Below are 23719 nucleotides of genomic sequence, written 5' to 3'. Positions count from 1 at the left end.
TCAATGGAAGGTAATCGCAAGGATATTAAGACAAGCTACAAGCGTGTGTGGAGGTGGTGGTGGGGGGGGGGGGGGAGGTGCACATTATTCATAATGAACGCAGGCTGCCGGGGCCTTCTGTATTTTTTATGTTTTGTTTCCACTAAATGCTTTGGCATGAGCCAGGGAGTTATGTAAGACTAATGGTTTTCACAGAGGGCCTTTGGTGTGCATTGCAGTGCATTAATGCAAAGAGCAGACCATCATGTCAATTTGCCCATAACCCACTATGTCCTAGTGGAACCTAATTTCCTTCTGCCGTCACACTCGCAGCCTGAGCCTGTATTTTTTAAGTCTGCCTGCTGGAAAAAGTGAGGAAATGCATCAGACAAGGTTGGTTTATTTGACAGCTCCTGAGTTATGCCTGTCATAAAATGTATAACATGCCTCAATAATGCATGCATGATGAAAGGCTCTATGGTGGACCATACAGAATAGTAAATGTTTCTGCAATTTGTGAGATTTGCCCAAGGCATAATGTCCTGGCCCCTTAGCTCACAGCTGAAATATTAACGGGACAACGGATTAGTTGCTTTCAAACAAAGACTGCGCAAGGAACTCTCTGAAACAAGCAACAGTTAACACTGACCCTCCCAAAAACACTCATTCGTTTGCATAATTAACCCATTCCCAAAACACAACACACACAGGCTACAGGAGCTACATTTCAGTTTCATTTTCACACATATCCAGATTGTGACAACAATAGTAATGCATGCTGAAAGCTTCTCAGAAGCTGACTTGCGATATTGTTCTCTCAGCAGCAGTTTTCTTATGGAAAGCCACGTTGTGATTTGCCACACATTGTGTTCTTGTCAGAGGGCACTCTGCTTGCCTGATTCAGCATTAGTGCTACTGACTCGCCACACACAACCCTGGCACCATGCCATCCCTCCCGGCAATGCCAGGCAAGCACTGTGTCATTCAACCAACATTCACTACGTGCACTAACAATGGCACTGACAGGATCATAATTATTTGACAGGATCTTTTAAGATACCGATACGCACTGACACAGACGAAATCATCTCTTACATAGATTCTCCTTGTGTAGCGAGCCGTAAAAAGTTAGAATCATATTCGAATACTTAGACATACAAGGAGTATAAAAAATGAATGAATATTAGAATTGAGAAGTGTTAATAATGAACTATTGTTGATACTCTAAGTAATGGGATGATACACTCACCATCCACTTAGTGAAGAACACCTGTACACCTGCGCATTCATGCAGTTCTCTAATCGTCCAATCATGTGGCAGCAGTGCAATGAAAAAAATCATGCAAATGCAGGTCAAGAGCTTCAATCAAACATCAGAATGAAGAAAAAGTGTGATCTGTGTGACTTTGATCGTTGCATAGTTCTTGGAAACAGAAGGGCTGGTTTGCGTGTTTCAGAAACTGCTGATCTCCTGGGATTTGTGCACACAATGTCTCTTGTACACAGAATGGTGCAAAAAACGAAAATGATGTCCCATGAGCCGTGTAAGATCCGCCTCCTTCCCCCACACAAGCCGAATATACTGTATCGATTATATACAGTATATATTATATAGGGTATGTATTGAATGTACTATATGCCTGGAAGAGCTCTTGCATATTCAAAAAGCCAAGCAAACACCTCTTTCCATAATGCCCAGCCAGCCAGTGAACTACATAACCGATCATGATCCATCAAAACCCATGATCAAACTCAAGTATCCTTCCTCCGTTCGCATTCACCTGATTACTGATTACACATGATCTTTATCTCCCAAAGCCACTGACTCATAGACCTTGTCAAGTCTCATTCTCATTCTGCGACATTATTGATCCTTTTGTTCATTGCACGCTTTTTGGATTTACAGCTTGCTTTGTTTTCACATTTACCCTGTTTAGTCTTGCTTAATTTACAGTCGGTATGTCTGTTTAGCCTGACTCTTTGCCTGTTACTGTGTTGAGTATTTTTTTTTGCTGTTGTTTAAACCTTTAACCTGCACCTGTGTCCTCCCGTCTGCAGTCCAATGACTAAGCGTAAAATTACAGTTAAATGGATTTCTTGCCTTCAAATTTGTAAATATAAAGAGCTTCTTTGGTGACAGTGTGGTTATTATTTAATAAGGCATACCACAAAAAATAATACATTGAGGCCACGAGGTAATATTTCAAGGCCACAAACTAAATATCTCATGGCCACAAATGATTATCAGATGCCAAAGTCATGGCCAGGAATTATTTCATCTGAGATCATGACCTAATATGTTTTGAATCATCCTGCTTATTACATGAGCTCCAGTTGTTATTATTATTTGGCAGGAATAGGTGAAAAAATTCTATTCACTTTAAAAACTCACTTACGATGATGTGGGTTATGGGTATACAGTGGTGTGAAAAAGTATTTGATTTCTTCTGTTTTTGTGTATATCTCATAATAAATAGTTTTAATTTTAGTAATAGTTTTTTATTATTATTATTATTGAAACAAATTTATTAAAAAAGTTATCCAATATCAATCACCATGTGAAACAGTAATTGCCCCCTTAAACTTAAAATCTGGTTGTTCTGATAACTTGAGATCAGTCTTTCACTTACTTCTAGGACTAGGATTTACTCCTATGCTTTGGATCATTGTCTTGCTTCATAATCCAGTTGCACTTCAGTTTCAATTTACGGACTGAAGACCGGACATTCTCCTTTAGGATTTTCTGGTAGAGATCAGAATTCATGTTTCCCTCAATTATTGTAAGTTGCCCAGGCCCTGAAGCAGCAAAACATCCCCACATCATCACACTTCCTCCACCATGCTTGACCGTAGGTATGATGATCTTTTTGTGGAATTCTGTGTTTGGTTTACGCCAGATGTAACGGGACCCCTGTCTTCCAAACAGTTCCACTTTCAACTCATCAGTCCACAGAACATTCTCCCAAAAGGTTTGAGGATCATCAAGGTGTGTTTTGGCAAAATTCAGATGAGCCTTAATGTTCTTCTGGGTTAGCAGTGGTTTTCACCTCACCACTCTTCCATGGATGCCATTTTTGCCCAGTGTCTTTCTGATAGTGGAGTCATGAACAGTGACCTTTATTGATGCAAGAGAGACCTGTAGGTCTTTTGATGTTGTCCTTGGCTCTTTTGTGACTTCCTGGATCAGTAGTTGCTGTGCTCTTGGAGGAATTTTAGAAGGTCAGCCACTTCTGGGAAGGTTCACTACTGTGCTGAGTTTTTCCGTTTGGAGATAACGGCTCTCACTGTGGTTCTTTGGAGTCCCAGAGCCTTTGAAATAGCTTTGTAACCCTTCCCAGACTGTTGTATTTCAATCACCTTCTTCCTCATCATTTCTGGAATTTCTTTCAATTTTGGCATAGTGTGTTACTGGGTAAAACCTTTTAACCAAATTCATGCTGTTGAAAAAGTTCTATTTAAGTGTTGATTTGATTGAACAGGGTTTGCGGTAATCAGACCTGGTTGCGTCTAGTTGTGTGTTTACCCAGGTTGCCTTTGTTTTATCTTAGATTTTGTTTTAATTTCTGAAACAATTTAATATGAGATATACACCGAAACAGAACAAATCAGGGCAAATACTTTTTCACACCACTGTATCCATGTCACAATACCAGTGACTCCAATAGTTTCTTATGTGTCATTTCAAGATTGGCAGTGTAATGTTATCAGTTATTTCCACACTTCAGTTTCTGTGACCACAATAGTCTAATTCAATTGTTTTCACGTGGTCTCACTCATTTTAAAATACAATAGTTGCCAAAAGACTTCATTCGTGGTCTCAATATATTCATTTGTGGCAACACATTATTAGAAATAACCACAATGTCGCCTCAATGACTCCGTGAATGTCCAGTAATGTTCCTGAATGTATTGTATTTGGTGCAAACAACATTAACAGGAACTGAAGAAGTGGTATAAGCAATGACGCTACTGCTAGTGACACGAGGTTCTCTCTAATGACTGTATAAATTCTATGGTCTTGTCCCAACCTGCCTTCATGCCGGTTTTCGTTTGTTCTTGTTCTTGTCACAAATTTCTGATGTGAATTAGTGCTATGCACCAGATGACGTTTCATGATTTACGGGCTTTAAAACCGCATCCACACTTTCCTAAGTAAATGCATTAAACAAATTTGAGCTACGCATCTGAATATACAGTGGATATTAAACGTATACACGCCCCTGTTTAAATGATATGTGATTATCGCAATCAAAAAAATTCAAGTGAGAAACAAATAGAAACATTTTAGAAAACAAACCAAAAACACTTACAATAACATGATTGCTTAGGTGAAGTGAGCCCACTATTTTATAATGGGGTATGTAAAGGGGTTCATCGGAATCACTTCACTGATGACAGGTATATGATCATTACTTTTGAACGTGAGTTTGAATGTGATCGTTTAATTCTGAGCACAGTCACGTGCCCCATTATAAAGAGTCTGAACACTTTTGCAGCCTGGTTATTGTATGTTTTTGAATTTGTCTTATTCTTTTTTTCACCTAAATCTTTTTTCCCCCACTCGAACAAACGATTCACACTTGAAATTGTTAGTTGCTATATCACATTAAAGGTGGAAATTTATCTTGGTTTCATATTTTACAGCACAAAAAAAAAAAAACCCTACAATTTTAACAGTGGTGTGCAAACTTTAGCCATACTTGCCCATAATTCATTATTTCTTCCTAAAATGATGGCATCTTGTCTTATTCGTGTCTTTCACGTGTCTTTTCGTTGCAGTATTTGCTATAAGTACAGCACTTAAATGTTTCCTTTGTAATACCCAAGAAGATATGAATACGATGAACAAAACATAACTATTGTGTAACTTAATTAATTAATGAATGAATTAATTAATTAATTAATGTGTCGTCGTTTTTACACTTAACACATTTTGTCCTTTTATCACCGTAATGAGATGATGATCAGGTTCCGCTTTCCCTCTTCTGTAATGACCCGACTCTCCCAGGAAGTGCTGACAGGTGATAAGAGACAGACTTAATACCCTTGGAATTTCGGGGGGGGGGGAATAAATAAAAAAGAGGAAAATGGGGGATTAAATTATAGAAATCTGTTCAACAACATTCGTTTTAACAACTGGCTCCTAAAGCTAAAGCATTTTGAATCGTCACTGCTCAAGTGGAACAACTGAAGAAATTTCAAGCTGGATTGTCTTTTTTATTTATACAACCATAACCATATGACAGTCTACAATGTGAAGAATATAAACATCTGCAGTGTGAGTAGACCTTTGTTCTGTAAAGGCTAGCTGACAGTGAGGAAGAATGAGAGTGCAGAATGTGGGTGTCGGTGTAAGATCTTAGGATTCCTAGCTGATGGGGCATCTATCCAGATGCCTGTTGCTGTTCAGCAGCTGGGAAATGTAAGCGGAAGCATGGGGAGGTTCAGAGGGGTGCGGAAAGATGCTTGCTGATCTAATCTCACCCTGTGAAGGTAGTGCATTAACATCCTCCCTGTGTGTCATGAAAGAGAGGCCCAAATGTGTGTGTGTGTGTGTGTGTGTGTGTGTGTGTGCAATGTGTTAACATCACACTCCTCTGTTTCTTTTGAACTAAATTACAGGCCTTGTTGTTTTTCTTTTCTTCTAGTCTTGCTAATTGTAAAATGTAGTTTTCTGTACATATGTATACAAGAACAGTATAAGGAAGTAGTTACTGTATATGTAACATACAATATAATGTATATAAGGATCACTAAAATAATGAAAATAATGATGTACTGTATATTGCTTTATTAAAATCTCATAAATAAAGGCAGTATATGTAAGTCGTGTAATTATTACATGGTGCACTAAAAGAATTCTTGACTCTTTATAGAAAATGCAGTGTTTTCTCATTTGCACACTTTCTCCCAAGACTTTTTTAATCACCCTGCTATGTACAGTATGTCAAATGTAAAGGGTCTTGGGCTAGCTTTTAGCTACTAAAAGACTCACTTCACCTCTCAAATATACTCCAATTCCCTAGTCCAAATCTGTAAGAATAAATTGTGTCAGAATACAAATGAAGGGGTGCAGAAGTCAAGAGCTCTGCTTTTTTTTAATGAGGACAAAAACCTATCAGCACATCTAACCCTTTCCGCTTCATTTACTGCCTCTGTCTCCCTGAAGACACTGAAATCTTGTGTTTTTCTTTTTCTTTTTTCGCTTTTTTTTTTTTTGCCTCAGTGAAATCTCTCTCACAGTCTTTCTCCATCGCCCTCCCCTTCTACATCTTCCAGAATTGAAACCTTCATGTTGCAGAGAGCTGGCTTTCCACTACGGAAAGGTCACTTAAATAAATAAAGAAACAAGGAGGTATCTAGCCACCCCACACCCTCACTCAGGCTTTGAAAGCTTGTGCTCTGTTTTTCATTTTATTTTTTATTTTTTAAGATTCATTCGCTTAGAGGACATTGGGGAGAGTTAAAAAAGAGGAGTAGAACTTCACTTCACACACTTCACTCCTACTCAGTGACCATGCCGGCATTAGTCACGGAGTAGTGGTTCGATTCCCTAAATGCCTCCGGCTCTGTATCATCTGAGCTCACTCTCTGGGGTGAGCAGACTCTGAACATCTTATCTGTTGGAAGCTGGAAATAGATACAGTGCTGTAAGGAAAATTAATATTCGTCTACTTGAATAGGAAGCAAAATGAAAAATGAAATTATTCTAGTGTATGAAGTCAAAAGATATTATGACAGTGTATTGAAGGCATGCCTTGTGATATGGATCTATTAATCTATATATTGATCAGGGCTAAAACCACATAACAACAAATACAATGGCCAAAGAGATTAATTTTATATAAGCCATGGACACATTCTCATGCATTGATCAGATCTAATAAAAAGACATGGCGCAGGTAATTATTTCAAATACAGTCAGGGGATAAAGGTTGCATTCTTCATCAAAAAAAGTAAGAAATAGGTATAAGTGAACTGAGAAATATTTGTGACTTTTAATTTTTAGAAGATATCTAGATCCAACTGGAAAATGACAATCTGAATAGATCTAATTTTAATCTTGATGATTACGGCTTACAGCTCATGGAAATCAAAAATCCACTATCTCAAAATATTAGAATATATAATAAAAAATTATATATATATATATATATATATATATATATATATATATATATATATATATATATATATATATATATATAATTATATATTAATATAATATATATATAATTTTTTATAAATTATATATTATTTTGAGATACTGGATTTTTGATTTCCATGAGCTGTAAGCCGTAATCATCAAGATTAAAACAAGAAAAGACGAAATATTTCTCTTTATGTGTAATGAATATAGAATATACGAAAGTTCCACTTTTTTAAATAAATTACGGGAAAAAAATTACTTTTCCACGATATTCTAATTTTTTTAGATGCACCTGTGTTGCAATTGATACTAACACTGTCTAATATCAACTTTAAGACAAATCTAGGCTTGCAGTGACTTGCATTCTTACAATATCTGGTTTACAAAACAGGTACACTAGCCTTTACATTAAAATTTACTCGGTAAAAACTCATTTACAGCCCCATTGCAATATTTGAGAGTGGAAAAGGAAGAAGTCTTTATTTGATTGAACATGAGTTTATTTATTTTTTTGTTTCTATGGATATGCGTTCAGAAAAGTTCACAGGCAGTGTACGTACTTTAATCCAGAGCATAAGATGTCAAAAGAAGTTTTGCAATGACATTCTCACTCTCCAGACCAGACCTGAAGAAGGCAGTGTATGATCTCTGGTGAAGTGAATAACACTGATTATCTCGTTACAGTGGCACCTGTAAAGGGGTGGGAGATATTAGGCAGCATGTGAACAGTCAGTTCTCGAAGCTGATGTGTTGGAAGCAGGAAAAATGGGCAAGTGTAAAGATCTGAGCGACTTTGACAAGAGCCGAATTGTGAAGGCTAGACGACTGGGTCAGGGCATCTCCAAAACGGTAGGTCTTGTGGGGTGTTCCCGGTATGCGGTGGTTAGTACTTACCAAAAGTGTTCCAAGGAAGGACAACCGGTGAACCAGCGACAGGGTCAGGGGCGGCCAGGGCTCACTGATGTGCGTATGGAACGAAGGCTAGCCCGTCTGGTCCGATCCCACAGAAGAGCTACTGTAGCTACAAACTCCTGAAAAAAATTCATGCTGGCTATGATAGGAAGGTGTCAGAACACACAGTGCATCACAGTTTGCTGCGTACCCTCAGACCAGTCAGAGTGCCCATGCTGACCCCTGTCCACCGCAAATACAAAACGTTTTATTTCCTCATACACTAGTTCATCATTTTCATTACATCTGATAAAGGAATTTGTGAAACCGAACAATATCTTGGTGCTATAATTAATGTTTGCCTTCATTTTCTTCTAAAGCGATGTTAATATTTGCACTTGACTTTATAACCATTTTTCTGAAAACCTCATTTTTGAAAACCCACGTTTCAATCTCCACGTGAATGCACAACCTCTGCTGTTAAATTCCACTGTTAATGTATCCGTTTGTTGAGGTTTTCCCATAAGGGTGTGTTTTGGCTGTGGGATTGTCTCACCTTGTTCTCTCCTGTACCTGCTCCGTATCACTGCACCCAGGAGTCTCTGGGAATGCAGCGTGTTACATCATCTCGTGTGGCCTTATCGGGCCATGAATCAGGGTCTGCTGGAGGACTCTCAAAGGCTGTTTTGTCTCTCCCTGATCTTAGAACTCTCTGCACCCATGATGCACCTCCTTCAGACAAGAGTATTTGTTTACAGTGGCCCAAATTTGAGGCTTTTTATCGCAGGTTGCTATGCTGTGTGGAGAAGGAAGTGCTTTAGAGCAGGGCCGCTAATCTGCAGCAAGGAACAAAAGGCAATCCTGTAGGTAACCCACCTCTCCAACAACCAGCTGCTCCAGTCCAATCAGTTACTGTCCACCACTTAAAAAAAAAAAAAAAAAAGATTCTTCAGCAAAAGTGAAAGTTGTGATTAGGTATGATTGATAATGATCATTAATAAGTCATTATAATGGGATTTAATGCCCAGTTCCAGCCAGCAGGGTGGCTGTGGAGTAAATGAGGAGCAGATAGCAAGGGAGTGATGCAGAGAACTCCTCTGGTATATTTATGAGGAAATAAACGTTTTTATTCAATTATGTATTAAGAGTCTTCTGTAATTTGTGCTGTGTGCATTGTCAGTGCTTTCTTAATACTGACCATGTTGCACAATGTCACAAGCAGCTGTTTGGAAGATACAATGAAATTTTTAAGAATTGTTTCACTTATCCATGAATGAATAAATCGTTTATTTTTGTAAAACATCATTTAAATGCAGACGGCAAGGTGGCACGGCCGGCAGTGTTGCCGTCTCACAGCTCCAGGGTGCCCTGTTGGATACTGAGCTCGAGTTACCGTGAGTTTCACGTGGGTTTCCTCTGGGTTCTCCGGTTTCCTCCCACCTCCCTCGAAAAAAACATTCAACCCCTATGTGTGAATGTGTGTGTGGTGTCCTGAGATAGACTTAGCATCCAATCCAGGGTGTATTCGCACCTCGCACCCAGTGTTCCAGAGATAGTCTCAAGCTCAAGATGAATGAATGAATGAATGGTTTAATGCAGCACTGCTGATTTGCTTGTACTTTGTTCGCAAACTTAACCGCATGAGAAATATCGTGTATCATGAAAACATCTTTGAGTTGTGTGATGAGGGTGTACTCGACATAACAACATGTCGTTTTTATTGTTCGGGAGGCAGTAAAAGTTTAGCACCATCCTGCAGCATCATGGATGAACAAATTCATTTTTACTTTGCTCAGGAACTCAAGCTGGAGTAACTCTATTCCTGTCAGTAATGGACAACTTCCACATTAGTGTCCAACACTTGAGAAGTAGGCTGTCATGTCTACAACTTTACGTCGAAGACAATATGGCGACCCTGAACGTGTAGTCAGTTTTATTACCCAGCCAGCTTGACGGACCAGGACCTCTGCATGGCTACAGAATGATGTTTGAAAGATGGTGGTGTGATTTCGAGATCACAAGAAAATTAAAAGTCGAGATCACGAGAGAGAAAAAAGAAAGAGAACATAATAATAATAATAATAATAATAATAATAATAATCATAATAATAATGCATGGCCTCTTAGGGCTTCCGTAGTTAGGTGTTATGTCTCATCCTTTTCAACCAGCTATACAGGGTGTCTCCATGCATAGGGGAAATTAACACTTATATATATATATATATATATATATATATATATATATATATATATATATATATATATATATATTTCAGCCGTTAAGAATGCCTTTGACAGAAGAAGGCCATGGTGCACCAGGAAAAAATCCAGTATAATGCGTATAATGCATAATGTGTTGACCTGAGTTCATCATGATTGGGAGAGACGACTCGGTGTGTGTTTACAAAGACGTTTACATTTACATTTATTCATTTAGCAGATGCTTTTATCCAAAGCGACTTACAAAATGAGGACATACAAGCAAAGCGATCGATCAAGCGGAGAACAATAGTAACAAGTAGTGCCACCATACAAGATCTTTTAATTGATTTCCGTGTCATTTTTTTATTGTTTATTTTTTTAAACATAATGTGGGGGTTGGCATTTTCAGGGGTTAGTTACGTGCTCACAGAAGAGGTGGGTCTTGAGCTGTTTTTGGAAGATAGTGACAGATTCTGTGGTCCAGATTGAAGTTGGAAGTTCATCCCACCACTGATGGACAGATAGTGTGAAGGTTCTGGAATGGGACCTTGAGCCACGCTGAGAAATGGCAATCATGTAGAAGATGTGTTGCGAATAAAGTCAGCCTACATTTTGTTAAACTAATTAAAGAAGCAAATACATAAATGATTCATTCCCCCTATATGTATGGAGACTGACTGGTTGTGTGCAGAATAGATGCTGCAGGTTTGATTGAATGAATATGATGTGAAATCATGTAACAAGTGTTTTCATGTTTCTCCATATTTCCTGTAGGGTGTGTTGTGATAGTAGGCTCGGTCAGCACATGCATTGCTCCAGCTGTAGTACTAGACTCGTTAATGCGCGTTACGTTACGCACTTTACGTACCACCTCGATTAAATGGACTGCACTCCGGTAATGAATGGGTGCGCTATGGAAGCCCCGCCTCTTCCGGTGGCCACACGGTCCAATGAGAGCGCACAATGCAGCGCGATGGGACGTAACGTAATCCGCCGTCGTGTCGAGATTGGAATGTAACAGAGTAACAATCGGAACAACTGAGCAAACGGTGATTAGGAAGACGGGACTGAACTACTCGGTTCACGTTATTTCCTGGATAAACCTCGACTCACGAAGTCTTCTCTCTCTCTCTTTCTGCTTCAATCCTGCGGTCCTCATGAAAGGATTTACTTCTTGCGCGTGACGCTCGGAAGAGATGAAAGGAATAAGAGTAGGCTATAATGCAGGGATTTGTAAGGTTAGTGTGGTTAGGATGACGTGACCTCCACCTTTCATACTCTGAGAAGGATTTAATGGAGTTGAAGTGAGCGGAGGAGTGAGGAGAGCTGGGATCATACAGACAGCGATCAACCCTCTCCATCACCATCATCATCATCAACATCATCATCATCATTATTATTATTATTATTAATATCAATCGCTCCACTGGGATTAAAAAGTAGCAGTGCTGTGCGACTCGCTGGAAGTTCATAACAGACTGGAAGGGTTTTAATGGGTGAAGTAAATCCCTGAGGAACACACCAGGTTTGTTTACAGTCAGCTATGGGGCTTGAAATGCTCGTACTAGTCAGCCGAGGGAGAGTGCGGGAATAAGCCGGTAAAGTCGCCCACATGCGCTGGATCAGCGGCTCGGCACGGGATCGGTATCCGAAGCAGAGGGAGGCTCAGGCGGCTCGGGAATCCTGGCAGGCTGGAAGATGGCGGAGCGGCGTGGCAGTATCCGGAGGCGGTGAGAGACAAACTTCGAGATTTGTTCGCAGACGTTCGCAGGGCCCGGCAGCTCTCAGGACCAAATGCAGGCCAAAAAGCGCTACCTGGTTTCGCTGCTCACCGGCGCCTTCCTGCTCCTGCTCTTTTACCTGGCGGGCATCCCGGTGTCCCCGGGCGGAAAGAGCCGGCATGAGCGCAGCCGTCACGGATATCGCCGCTCCGAGCAGCCGTGGCCGCACTTCTCCGACCGCTTAAACTCCTTCAGCCCGTGGGACCAAACCGACGCGGAGGAGTACAACATCCACACGTCTCCCAGGCACAAGCGGGACGTGCACGCCAGCGTGTATAAAGGAAAACGCTGCCGCATGGACTCGTGCTTCGACTTCTCGTTATGTCGCCGGAACGGCTTCAAGGTGTACGTGTACCCGCAGCAGAAGGGCGAGAAGATCTCCGAGAGCTACCTGAACATTTTGGCTACGATCGAGACCTCCCGTTTTTACACGTCCGACCCGGGCCAGGCGTGTGTCTTCGTGCTGAGCTTGGACACCTTGGACCGGGACCAGCTCTCCCCGCATTATGTGCACAACCTGCGAGCCAAGGTGCAGAGCTTACCGCTGTGGAACGACGGCCGGAACCACCTGATCTTCAACTTGTACTCGGGCACCTGGCCCGATTATACGGAGGACCTGGGTTTTGACATCGGCCAGGCCATGTTAGCCAAGGCCAGCATCAGCACAGAGACCTTTCGGCCACGCTTCGACGTGTCCATCCCACTTTTTCCCAAGGAGCATCCAAAAACTGGTGGCGAGAGGGGATACCTCAAGTACAACACGATCCCACCTTTTCGGAAGTACATGCTTGTGTTCAAAGGCAAGCGCTATCTGACAGGGATTGGCTCGGACACGAGGAACGCTTTGTATCATGTCCATAACGCAGAAGATGTGGTTCTGCTGACCACATGTAAACATGGGAAGGATTGGCAGAAGCACAAGGATGCACGCTGTGACCGTGACAACGCAGAGTACGACAAGTAAGTCCTGAATATTAACTCTGCAGGACCGAGTCATTTTGCACGTTCTCACCGGTTTTCCAGAGGCCATTTTTCCATCTCTTGAAAATGCAAAGTATTTAATCCAGGCCCTGAGGGGCCCCTCTACCTCTATGTGAGTTATTTTTGAATGTCTGATAATAATCCAAAAGGTTTGACTGGTTTTAGTGGCACAAGTTTTGAAAAAGTGTTCATCTGATGATTGATCGAATCCCTTTTGTTACAAGTCCTGTCCAAAGCTTATCAAAATAAACATCCATTAGCAAGTGAATGCATTGGGACATGTTAAACATCTCAACCTAAGCACTGTTTGAAATGGTAACACTGGGAACTATAAAACCGTGAGCTTTCCCACAGAATGGAGTTCACTTTTAGTGGCTATTGACATGCAGAGAAATAGTCATTGAATGCCAGATTAGATGCTTTAAGGACCCTCAGTCTGTAGTTTATTCGAAAGTGTGCAGGCTAAATCACTTCTCACGCTTTCCAGCGAAGGAATTTCTCCTCTCATATTGCACTCTGGTGTTTTACCTTTCTTCTGACTCATTCTTTTGATACGGTTCACCAAAACCCAGCGTGTTGAGGGAAGCTTTCATAACTGTCAAACAAATTGTAGCTTTATTCTAGTAAAAAAAAAAAAATGACTGCAGATTAGGATGAAAGCATGCATCATGTTAGTGGGATTACTGTGAAGAAGGATTGCCTGCTGTCAAAGTTAGGGGTCTGGAATTTCTAATATAATTCGTAAACACTCCAGTGTGTGTATTTTTTGTTTGTTTGTTTTTTGTTGTTTTTTTAAAACTGCAAACCTGTTGTTGTTAATGGTCATTGAATGTTGAACATCTTTTAAATCTGTACTGAGTTCATAACGAATATTCATCACTGACTTCTTCATATTCTCGCTTCATGCCGAGTGTGTCATCGCACCTGGGTTAGGTTGCTGCTCAGCCTCCCACTTGTGCTTAGCTATGGCACTAATGTGCAGGGATATTTTTGGCATCAAACCCTTACCTCCCATGGCACTGCAGAGGTGCTGCTCAGCAGGACACACTGACGTTAATTGGGTGTGTGTGTGTGGTGTGCATGCGTGTCCGTGTGCATTGGGAACATGAGCAAGCTGATCCAAGCAGAACTACACCATCTGATATGGTTTTCATGTTTTATTGCTGCTTTTTTTGTGGGTGTCTGGTGAGGGGGGAACTGGTGGAGTTGATTAAATTAGCTAATTAAGCCTGAAGCTCATGTGTGGTTTTTGTACGCGACTGTTTGAAAACACTTTTTTCCTCTTTTATTTGAATGTCATCTTTCCTGTTGGACTGCCCAATCCAATCCAACATTCCACATGCTGTTGGTGAACCCCTCGGCCATTGGTTGATTGTGATTCCAGATGTTTATGCATGTTTTCTTGTGGAACCTTAGTAGAAAGTTCCTGAGTTGGCTCTACTATTGTAAAAACTGTGTAACATTTCGACCAGCTGACAGTTTTTCCCCTCCAGTGTCCTCATTTCTAATAATATGCTGCTCATATCTACAACTAACCTCGAGTATTGCATGTATTATGTCACTCGTGGTTTCAGTGCTGAATCCAGCTTGGTGTTGCGGCCAGTTCATACTTCTACCAAGACCCGAAGCACGGCTTTTTGAGAATTCCTATCAATCTCGGACTTTCTCCTTGACCAGAGTTAAGCTTCAAGGTTTTGAGCATTGTCTTTGCGTAACACTATTACTAGGCAAGCCACAATACAACGCAACCACTGCCAGGCCTGTGTGCCTACCACACATGGAGTAGAAATCTGGTGCTGGAGGCCAAATTCTTCCATTTACCATGCTGCAATAGGTCTCCAGTGCCATGCATTGGTAAACAATGGAATCATTGAGGTCCTTCAAAGGCTCACACTGGTCACTGCCTATAATCTGGGGAAGCACAGAAATCCTATCCATCTCAGTGATTTGTGGAAGTTGTCAAATTGATCAGATACAGATGGAGGAAATGATTATAAATCCCTGGTCCATGCTGGATATTCAGTCTGGCTGCTGTTCCATCTTTGTCTTGAAACCATTTTCTCCAATTCAACAGATTGTGTTTCCTGGAAAATGAGTCAGCGTGCAGACGTGGACGGATAATATTTGTACTGCAGAGGTCCAGGAGGAGGAACTTGACTTGAAAGGCCGTTTTAATATTTAACCTGGTTAAATTTAACCCGAGTGTTTCTGCTCCGTTGGCTGTATGGCCGTGCTTCCGGCCATTCAAGGACAGCGGTCAGATCGCTCTGGTTAGCCTAATTCCCACCCGTAACCCCCCCTGCTGACTTTTTATGGCAAATTTCCATCACGATTTGTCATGTCAGCCGCTTCTGACGGGGCGAGTTCAAATTCCTTCAGATCATCTTGTAGAGAGGAAGGGAAAGTGTTTGAGTCTATCAATTGCCCATGGCCATGTTTGATGTTAATTTGCAGGAATTATTTGGGGAGCGCTCTGTTCTCTATTCCCCATTCTATACACTTTATGGTTCAGAATGGACTTCTTTCTCTCGGTGTGTAGTGAACCATGAGTGTGGTGTTTTTTTTGTTTTTTTTTTTAATTATTCTTTTACAAGCCCATTTTATGCCAGGCGTTTAATTATGAATGAAATAAATGCACTATGTGGTTACTTGTGCTTTTAGTACAGTGTGTATTAGACTGAGATTAACAAGAATGCTTGTGAAAAATTTGTGAAAATCCGGTGTGCAAGTCTTGCTGGCAGGATTCCCTACTGCTTCTGTTATTTGTTTCTGCATTGTTATTGCATTAATAAATTGTGTGTGTGTGTGAGAGAGAGAGAGAGAGAGAGAGAGAGAGAGAGAGAGAGAGAGAGAGTGTGAGTGAGTGAGTGAGTGAGTGTGTGTAAAATGCTAATGTGGAGCTAATTAGTCCAAATAGTGTTCTGCTTAATTACTGGTGGTTTATTATATATTTCTGTGTATAATGTGGTGTGACTGCCTTATCTTAATCAGTGGATTTTTTAAATTTTGTGTGTGTGTGTGTGTGTGTGTGTGTGTGTGTGTGTGTGTGTGTGTGTGTGTGTGAGAGAGAGAGAGCGCGCTCTATGTAGATGTTTATCTTTCCATGTTTTTAGTTCTGTAACAGTTAAAAGTATTTAAAATGTCTTTAATAACGGTCTCTGCCTAACTAGATTGAGGCATATGCTAGCTATCTTATTCTGTATACTTTATCTGTATATCTACAACCGTATTTCGTGTGTGTGGACGTGACGCTAGTCCTCATTGCAACGTTTCTACGTGTTCTGCCTGTCCTGCTCACCCACATTCAAGGGGATTATCATATTGACATTCCTTCAGGGAAAAATGATGAGCAGAAAATCCCTAACTCGGTGCTCGCATGTCTGCAGAAATATGATTTGCTATATCACTATTTTATGTCCTTAATCCCACCAGACTTATCCTGTAACTATTTGTTGAAGTACTGTACCAATTGGTTGCCACTAATCAGTAAAATGTTGATTAGTGACGTCACTTCACAACGGTGAAAACGCATTTCTATGAATAAAACCCATCTGAGAAACACAGAGTCACAAAGTGAGCTGCTGCGTGAAAAGTGCACGATCCGGGTCGTCCAAAACATGAGTGTTTTATATTAAGCACTTCAAACAAACTCGTAAGTGTATTGACGTGACATATTAACACACATTAAATGTGTTCCAGACATGTTTTCTTCAGCGCAGAAATGACATTTTTATCCTTATATCTTTATAAATGTTAGAAATTCACGCCAGTATTTATTTTATATAAAACCTCGTCCTGACAGCGAGCGAGTCTCCATTAAACTTCACTGAATTAACGCGAGTCCACACATGCGCGTCAATCAAACAGCGCGCGACAGACAGGAAGCGCAATAACTCTGACTAAAATATTCATTCTGATCAAATATGTTGTTTGATGCTTTTAGAAACAAAAGTAATTGTATGTTTAAAAGTGTACGTTTTGGGGTAGCGCGGGCTGTAGCAGGTGGCATTTATCAAGTTAAGGAGGCTGTGTTTTTCCTTCATATTGGATTCATATTCTGAATAGTGTTCATGGAAATTTAAATATGTATATCTAAACATGTGCGGTCTTGATAAGAACATACTGAAAATCACCCAGCACTACATTAAAAGTGCCATGTACCCTGCAGCAAACATTACATCAATCAGCTCATGTCACACCAACTAGTAGGCTGATTTGGCTAGGTGTGAACACTCGCATATATCGAATGTTCTCTAATAATCCTAGCTATGTCAGGTGTATATTGCATACCTTTCAGTAAGAAGCTAAAATCTGGAAGTGTAGCATCTTGTGAGCACGAAACATAATGGGAGATTAAGTCTATGGGAAAACCTAAAGTGTCTTCTTAGATCAGTGGAGAATGAGTCATCACTGCTTGGAATGCACATTTCTCCACATATTAGACTATGGTCTTCCACCAAGTTATCAGGATGTTGCCATTTCCATATTAAATTTGACAACTTGGGGTTAAAAACAAATCCCCTAAACCATCTGCAGCTAGCAAGGTCAGGACCTTTGTGTCCTACATCTATGGCTGTAACTGACGGACTGCTTCTGTCCACTGTAAGCCTTTGGAAGGGCTAATATAGTTTAAGGATAAAGTTTACAAGGTTAGGAAGACTTTCTGTAAGTCCCTTTTTGTTTTCTTGGTGTGTCATGCACCACTTGATGCTCATATGTGGAATATAAAGTGGTAAAGGCCATTCGGAAACAAGAGGCAGGCAGGCAATTGGCTTTTCCCTTTGAAAAGTCCTTTACAATGCCAGACTGTTGATTGGCTCCCAATTGAGGACTCTTCTGAGAGGACAGTTTCCTTTCTGTGCCTTTGAGATCAAAGGACTTGTAAGGACGTTTGTGTGAAAATTGTTTGCGCCAGGTTACTTGAAAGGCGTGTGTCAAGAGGGGACCACTGGCTCACCAAAATACTCGTGCCAAGATGGAATAGTGTTTACTGAAGTAAACCGAGATCAAAGAGGTGTACACGAGACAGTGGTCAGGATTGGATTCAATTCACAATACTGGCTTCAAGATTTTGATTCGGTGCTTTTCACAGAATATTAAGAATAAAATTTAAATGAAGAAAAAGTATGATTGAAAGGACAAATTTTTTCATGGGAAAAAATGCAAAACAGTGTGTATTTTTGTCTGTATCGTATTTATTTATACAGACAATTTATATATAAATAAAAAAAATGAATAAGTTTATAAATTCTCCCCAAAATTTTGCTTGAATAAACGAAGTATTTGACCTGGGGACTTAAATGATCGACTGAAACATAATGAGCTCTGTAGCAGAAATAGAGCTCCAAAGTCGGCTAAAATGGCTGATTTCAGTAACCTTTGGTGTTGTTTGAAAGCTACTGAAGAGCTCTATTTAACCGTTATAATGTCATGTAACCGTATAACGTATAATGCGTGTTGGTTGTTGCTATCTAGAGCTATCTGACTTTCTGAAAAGTGCAGATCTCGTAGGCTCGTCATGAAAGATGCATAATTAACAGAATGCTTATTTCAACAAGGTACATCACATTTTTCAACACAAAGGCCATCATGATGCATCTCATCATGATGTATCATACCTCTGAGATAATACTTTCAAAAGCCATTTTAGCTTTGCTTGCGAAGTTGAATCATATCCTTTGTCAGGATCTGCTGAAGGACATGAGGGAGAGCAGGTTTCTCCTAAAAGCCAGTTAATAGAGTAATAATAATAGTCCAATAGAATAATAAGGCAAACTAATAGAATGGACTGCAGTAAATTACATGCAGTAAGACCCGGTCACTGAGAGTCGAGTGAACTTGGCGAGTGTTGCTGTGACATCAGGCTAGCATGAGAGTTTGATGGTCTAATTCCAGCCTTCAGTTGAACCTGACGGACCTTTTTGTGCAAATTCAGTCTCTCATAAATTGTAAACAGGACCTCAGATGAGCTATCTAAACTTGCTGCTTTGTCATTGCTGATGTCAGGAAGCTGTACGTGTTCTTTTATTTTTCCGTAAGAGGTGCTTGGTATTGGATGGATTTGGGGGATTATGAGGGTTGGGGGATATAGGACGTAGAAAGTAAACGGCTCCTGTGTTTGCTCTCCGTGAGCTGAGCTAGCCTTTTTGTTTGGTCAGATGATTGGCCTTTAGATGATTGGTTGGAATGGGGTTTTGGGATACAAATGAGCCATTGACCTCATGCATCATCATACTCTTTCTTTGTGAGGTCTTGTGTGTCTTTCTCACGGTTATTAGATGTTCCTCAGCTCTGGCCTGACTCTTGGACAGGAGACTTGGCCTACTTTTGTATGACCTCTGTGGACCAGGTCCAGCAGGAACAAGACTTCCCGTCTGCCTCACTCTGGAGCGTGGGGGTGTAAACAGCCCGAGGGGGCATTTTTATGGTGTCCACTTCACTAGGATTCATCACCCTTTAAGAGTGCTGTCCATTACTGTCAGTTACCGAGCTTGCTGACTGTGAGCACAATAGAATCAGTGTACTGCTGGATTATTTTTGTTCAAAATGAAAAGCTGTTATTGCACCTCACGCCCAGTTCCATGTAATTACAGTGCGTTTTTAAAGTATTACTGACTGAAGAATGTGCGTGTATATTTGTGTAAGCTGGGGAGGGGGTTGTCTCTGTTAAAAAGAGCGTTTTGTTTAAGTACTAGCTGATCTAATGGCTTGTGCTATTTTATGACTTGATTTGACTTCCTCTCCAGTTAAATGTGTGTGTGTGTGTGTGTGTGTGTGTGTGTGTGTGTGTGTGTGTGTGTGTGTGTGTGTGTGTGTGTGTGTGTGTGTGTCTCTCTCTCTCTCTCTCTCTCTCTCTCTCTCTCTTTTCTCACTCTGTTCCCCAGGCACCAAGGGGCTCCTTTGTGCCAAAGTTTGCTCAAATTCTTTTGGAGCCTGTGCCTTGTTGACACCATGCCCCCCTCGTTTCTCAATCCCAGCACCCACCTCGTCTTTCAAAGCTCAAAGAGAAGCTATTACGGCCCTCCCCTCCTGCCCGAATTTCCCACATACCCTTCAAAACTTCTTTTACTTATCTCCCAGCCAGAGACTAAATTCTGATCTCTCTTTGCTTTTGAACCCTGGACTGCAATTCCACTGATCCTCATTTAGCAGATTCTGCCCCATTTAATGGTTCGGTGTCTGAGCCATGGTTGGTAGAAAGGGATTTTTTTGGGGGGGGGGCGCGTATGGCAGTGGTGTTGGTATAGTGGGCCCAAGTAGTTTTTTTTAATTATCCCCCCTTTGAGAACCAAGTGGTGGTTAGATGCAAGGCGTGCCTGTTTGAAACCCTCTGAAGTAAGAAGTACCAGGTCCATTTTTCTCACGCAAAAATTAGTCATATGGAATTTCTTTCCTAATACTTAGTCACACCTATCCTCGCTTTACAGTACTGTAGGGTAAGGATGCCACCAGTATCAATTTTAGCCCATTCTTCCACTGACTCCACTTCTACTTTGACACCTTTTTGTTTCTGGTTTTCACTTGCTGATCTGAGTAACCGTGCACATTTTCTATGCGATTGAGGTCTGGTCATTTTTCCACGGCAGTCAGTGTCCCTCTGTTGCATCAAAATAATCAAACGATTTGGCTTTTGCATGGTGGAATGTAGGGGTGTCGGGTGCCTGGGTATCAAACACACAAAGCAGACTCATGGTCTGGCCAAGAACTGATGATCCAGTTTTATATTCTGTTACATTTGTCCAGAGGTGCAACCTCCTGATCTTCAAGGTGAGGTTGCAACTTGTAATTCCGTGCTTACAAAATCTGGGAAGATTACTCGAGATAACGTCTCGTTTAAGTTCTTTTCGTTTATTTTTGTTACAAATTGTCACCTTTTGAATGGCTTTGATTGGTTTCTTTTCCTGACCCGGTTACTAGTTTTCTGACTGCTTAAATCCTGGATGTGTTTTCTTGTCAGCTTCCATCCCCAGCCACTCCATGGGAATCCGCCGCGCTCCAGTAGTTTGCTTCCCTGGCGCTTCTTGTTTGGCCAAGTGCTGGAGCTGCTTTAAATGTATCCAGTGATGTGGAACCCTGGCAGTAAAGCAGCTGAATTATTCAACAGCTGTGGTTTATTCATTTATACTTGCAATTTTTACCAGCATGTCCACTCATACAGTCGTGCAGACAGGTGTTCTCGCTTTGTTTTCTGCTTTGTGGATTCATTATTCGAATTTCAGCTGAGCTTGGATCACAGGATTACAGGATTATAAAACGTGGGCTCTTGGGAGTCAGAAATCATCATACAGTTGTTGAGTTTGACTTGTGATTAATGTTTTAAATTCATTATTCAGTTACTCTTAACGAGGAGTATCATTTCGGAGAAGTCTTGGAAAGCTCAAGGTGGTGTTGTATATAATTATTTCTCTAAGTTGCATTAGTTCTTCCAGACTAGAGCAGATGAAACATGCTAGTCCAGCTCTTGCTTCTCTTTTTTTTCCCCTCAGCTCCTCATCATGGGCCAAGTTGGCCCAGATGCCGAAACGTGTCTTTGAGCTTGTTTAATGGTTTACTGACCCTATTAGATGGGTTGCCACTGGAAATGAGAGTCAGTTACTGATTAATTAAGCAAAGGTCCACTAATCAATCTGCAAATCCAGCCAAGATTATAGCCTCTTCGTTAGATTAACCTCTTTTTTTTTTTTTTCTCAGTGATTTAGAGCAGGTTCTTTCTGATCGTTGTTATGACATTTAATCCTCTGGAAAGAGCTTTGCAAGGTCATCTAACTCATCATTTGCCTTGGTACACAGAGCAATGCCATATTTATTAGCCATACTGTTTGTTCTTCAAATGCTGCTTGAAAAATACAGATCATTTCAGTAGTCTCGGCACTGCGGTGTCACCCAACCTGTTTGCTCATTGTGAGTGTGTTCTAGGGTTGGACAAGTTATAAATTCATTAGCTAGTCCACCGAGCATATAAAAGCTCCAATGTACTTGCTTAGTCCCTTGTTTTGGTTGCCTGGAAACCTATCACTGAAAAAATGGTTCAGTGGTTCAGTAAATATGACGAAAACAAATCTGTGATTAAAAAAAAAAAAATATATATATATATATATATATATATATATATATATATATATATATATATATATATATATATATATAATGTATGTGTGTGTGTGTGTGTGTGTGTGTGTGTGTGTATGTATATATATGTATATATATGTGTATATATATAGATGTAAAGTACGTTAAAAAAATTTAAAGCGTGCATGCCAAATGAAGACTTTTTTTTTTGTTTTCCTGTAGTGAATAAGAAGTTTCTTTTTCTGGTTGTTGATCCTGCTTCTCCTATGAATTAAAAATGAATAGCTCAGACATGAAATCTGCTTGCCCTGGACTTTTAGGCTAGTGACTTCTCCACACCAGTGTCTGTTTGTTTGTAATAAGGTCTTGTTTTTGCACTGTAAACCCAGTCTTTTAGGAGTAGCCTGGTTCTTTTAAGAGGAAATAACTTTCTTGTTGTACATGAAACGGCAAATGTGATGACCTCCGCATTAAGGAACTGCAAAAAAAAAAAAAAAAAAAAAAAAAAGATTTTTCCTCTGCTTTTTTTTTTTTCTCTCTCTCCAGGTTTTGAATAAAAGTTTGGAAAGGAAAATGCTTCCCAAGTCTTCTCACAGCTGGCTTTTTGAAATCCATCGTTCCATAGCTGTAGCTAACGTAATTCACTATAAGAATAAGGTATGTGGAATCGCTTCCAGCTTGTCCTGGAGTTCTTGGATGTTTTTTTTTTTTTTTAAACTTCATATCTCGGAAGCTTTTCTAAGCATCACTTACAGCCTTCCAGTAGCTGCTTTTGCAGCTGCTGTCTCCCGTCTGCCGGTGATTGACAGGCTGTATGTGTGCTTATCATAAGTGCGTTCAGTCGAGGAGACAGCTTGTTGACGGCATCAGCAGCTATAGATGCTGATCTGGAATCAGTCACAGCTTCATACCCTGAATATCAATAGATGACTGATGGAGAAATGAAAGTTCTGAAACGTCCTGAAGATGTTGTTCTGCTAAATTTAAGTGCAGCGATACAGAGTCATCTTGATCTTAAATAGTGTAATTTACCACTTGCAGATTGTGATCTGTACGAGGGGAATGAACAGCAGGAGAATAGGAAACACTTCATCTTAATCAAGCTGGCATTCTCTTCCATAGTAATTTGTGCCTCAGCTTATCTGCCTCGCAGAGGATTGCACTTGATTGCTGATGGTGGAATATTGACGCTTCAGGTTACGTCCTGTATTGGTGTGTTAAGCTTTTTTTCTTTTCTTTTTTTTAAAACAGCTCTAGACCTTCCACCTTCCTGCAAGTCAGCAATGCCTCCAGCGCTTGACTTTACCTCTTGGTTTTTTTTTTTTCTCCCCACACTAGCTCGACCACGACTATGCATTCCACATGTATAAACCTTTTAGGAATCAAAGTTCTAAAGTGGTCAGAATGTTGCTGGACTTTAAAAACAAATTTTGTTTGGTACTTTGAATGCTTTTCCATCCTACATACACGATATGGCCAAAAGTTTGTAGACACCTGATCATCAAACCCATACGTTCTTGTTGAACATCCTGTCCCCAGATTTAGTCCCCTTGTAATAACCTCCACTCTTCTAGGATGGTTTCCACTAGATTTTGAAGTGCAGCTGTGGGGATTTGTGCTCATTCAACCGCAAGAGCATTAGTGAGGCCTGGCGCACAGACAGCGT

General features: G+C 40.6%; 1 protein-coding gene across 1 annotated transcript in view; it reads left to right on the top strand.

Annotated features, from left to right (window-relative positions):
• Positions 1-10384: 10384 nt before the first annotated feature.
• Positions 10385-23719, top strand: part of ext1b (exostosin glycosyltransferase 1b) — a 95099-nt gene continuing 81764 nt past the window's right edge. Inside the window, exon 1 of the mRNA XM_053612477.1 lies at positions 10385-12963. Coding sequence (XP_053468452.1) covers positions 12017-12963 — 947 coding nt within the window. The 5' untranslated portion in view covers positions 10385-12016. The remainder of the gene's footprint in view (positions 12964-23719) is intronic.

Source organism: Ictalurus furcatus, chromosome 24 (assembly GCF_023375685.1).
Source record: "Ictalurus furcatus strain D&B chromosome 24, Billie_1.0, whole genome shotgun sequence".
Taxonomy (NCBI): Eukaryota; Metazoa; Chordata; class Actinopteri; order Siluriformes; family Ictaluridae; genus Ictalurus; species Ictalurus furcatus.
Note: the sequence above shows the minus strand (reverse complement) of the source record. Positions and strands in the feature narration are given on the sequence as shown.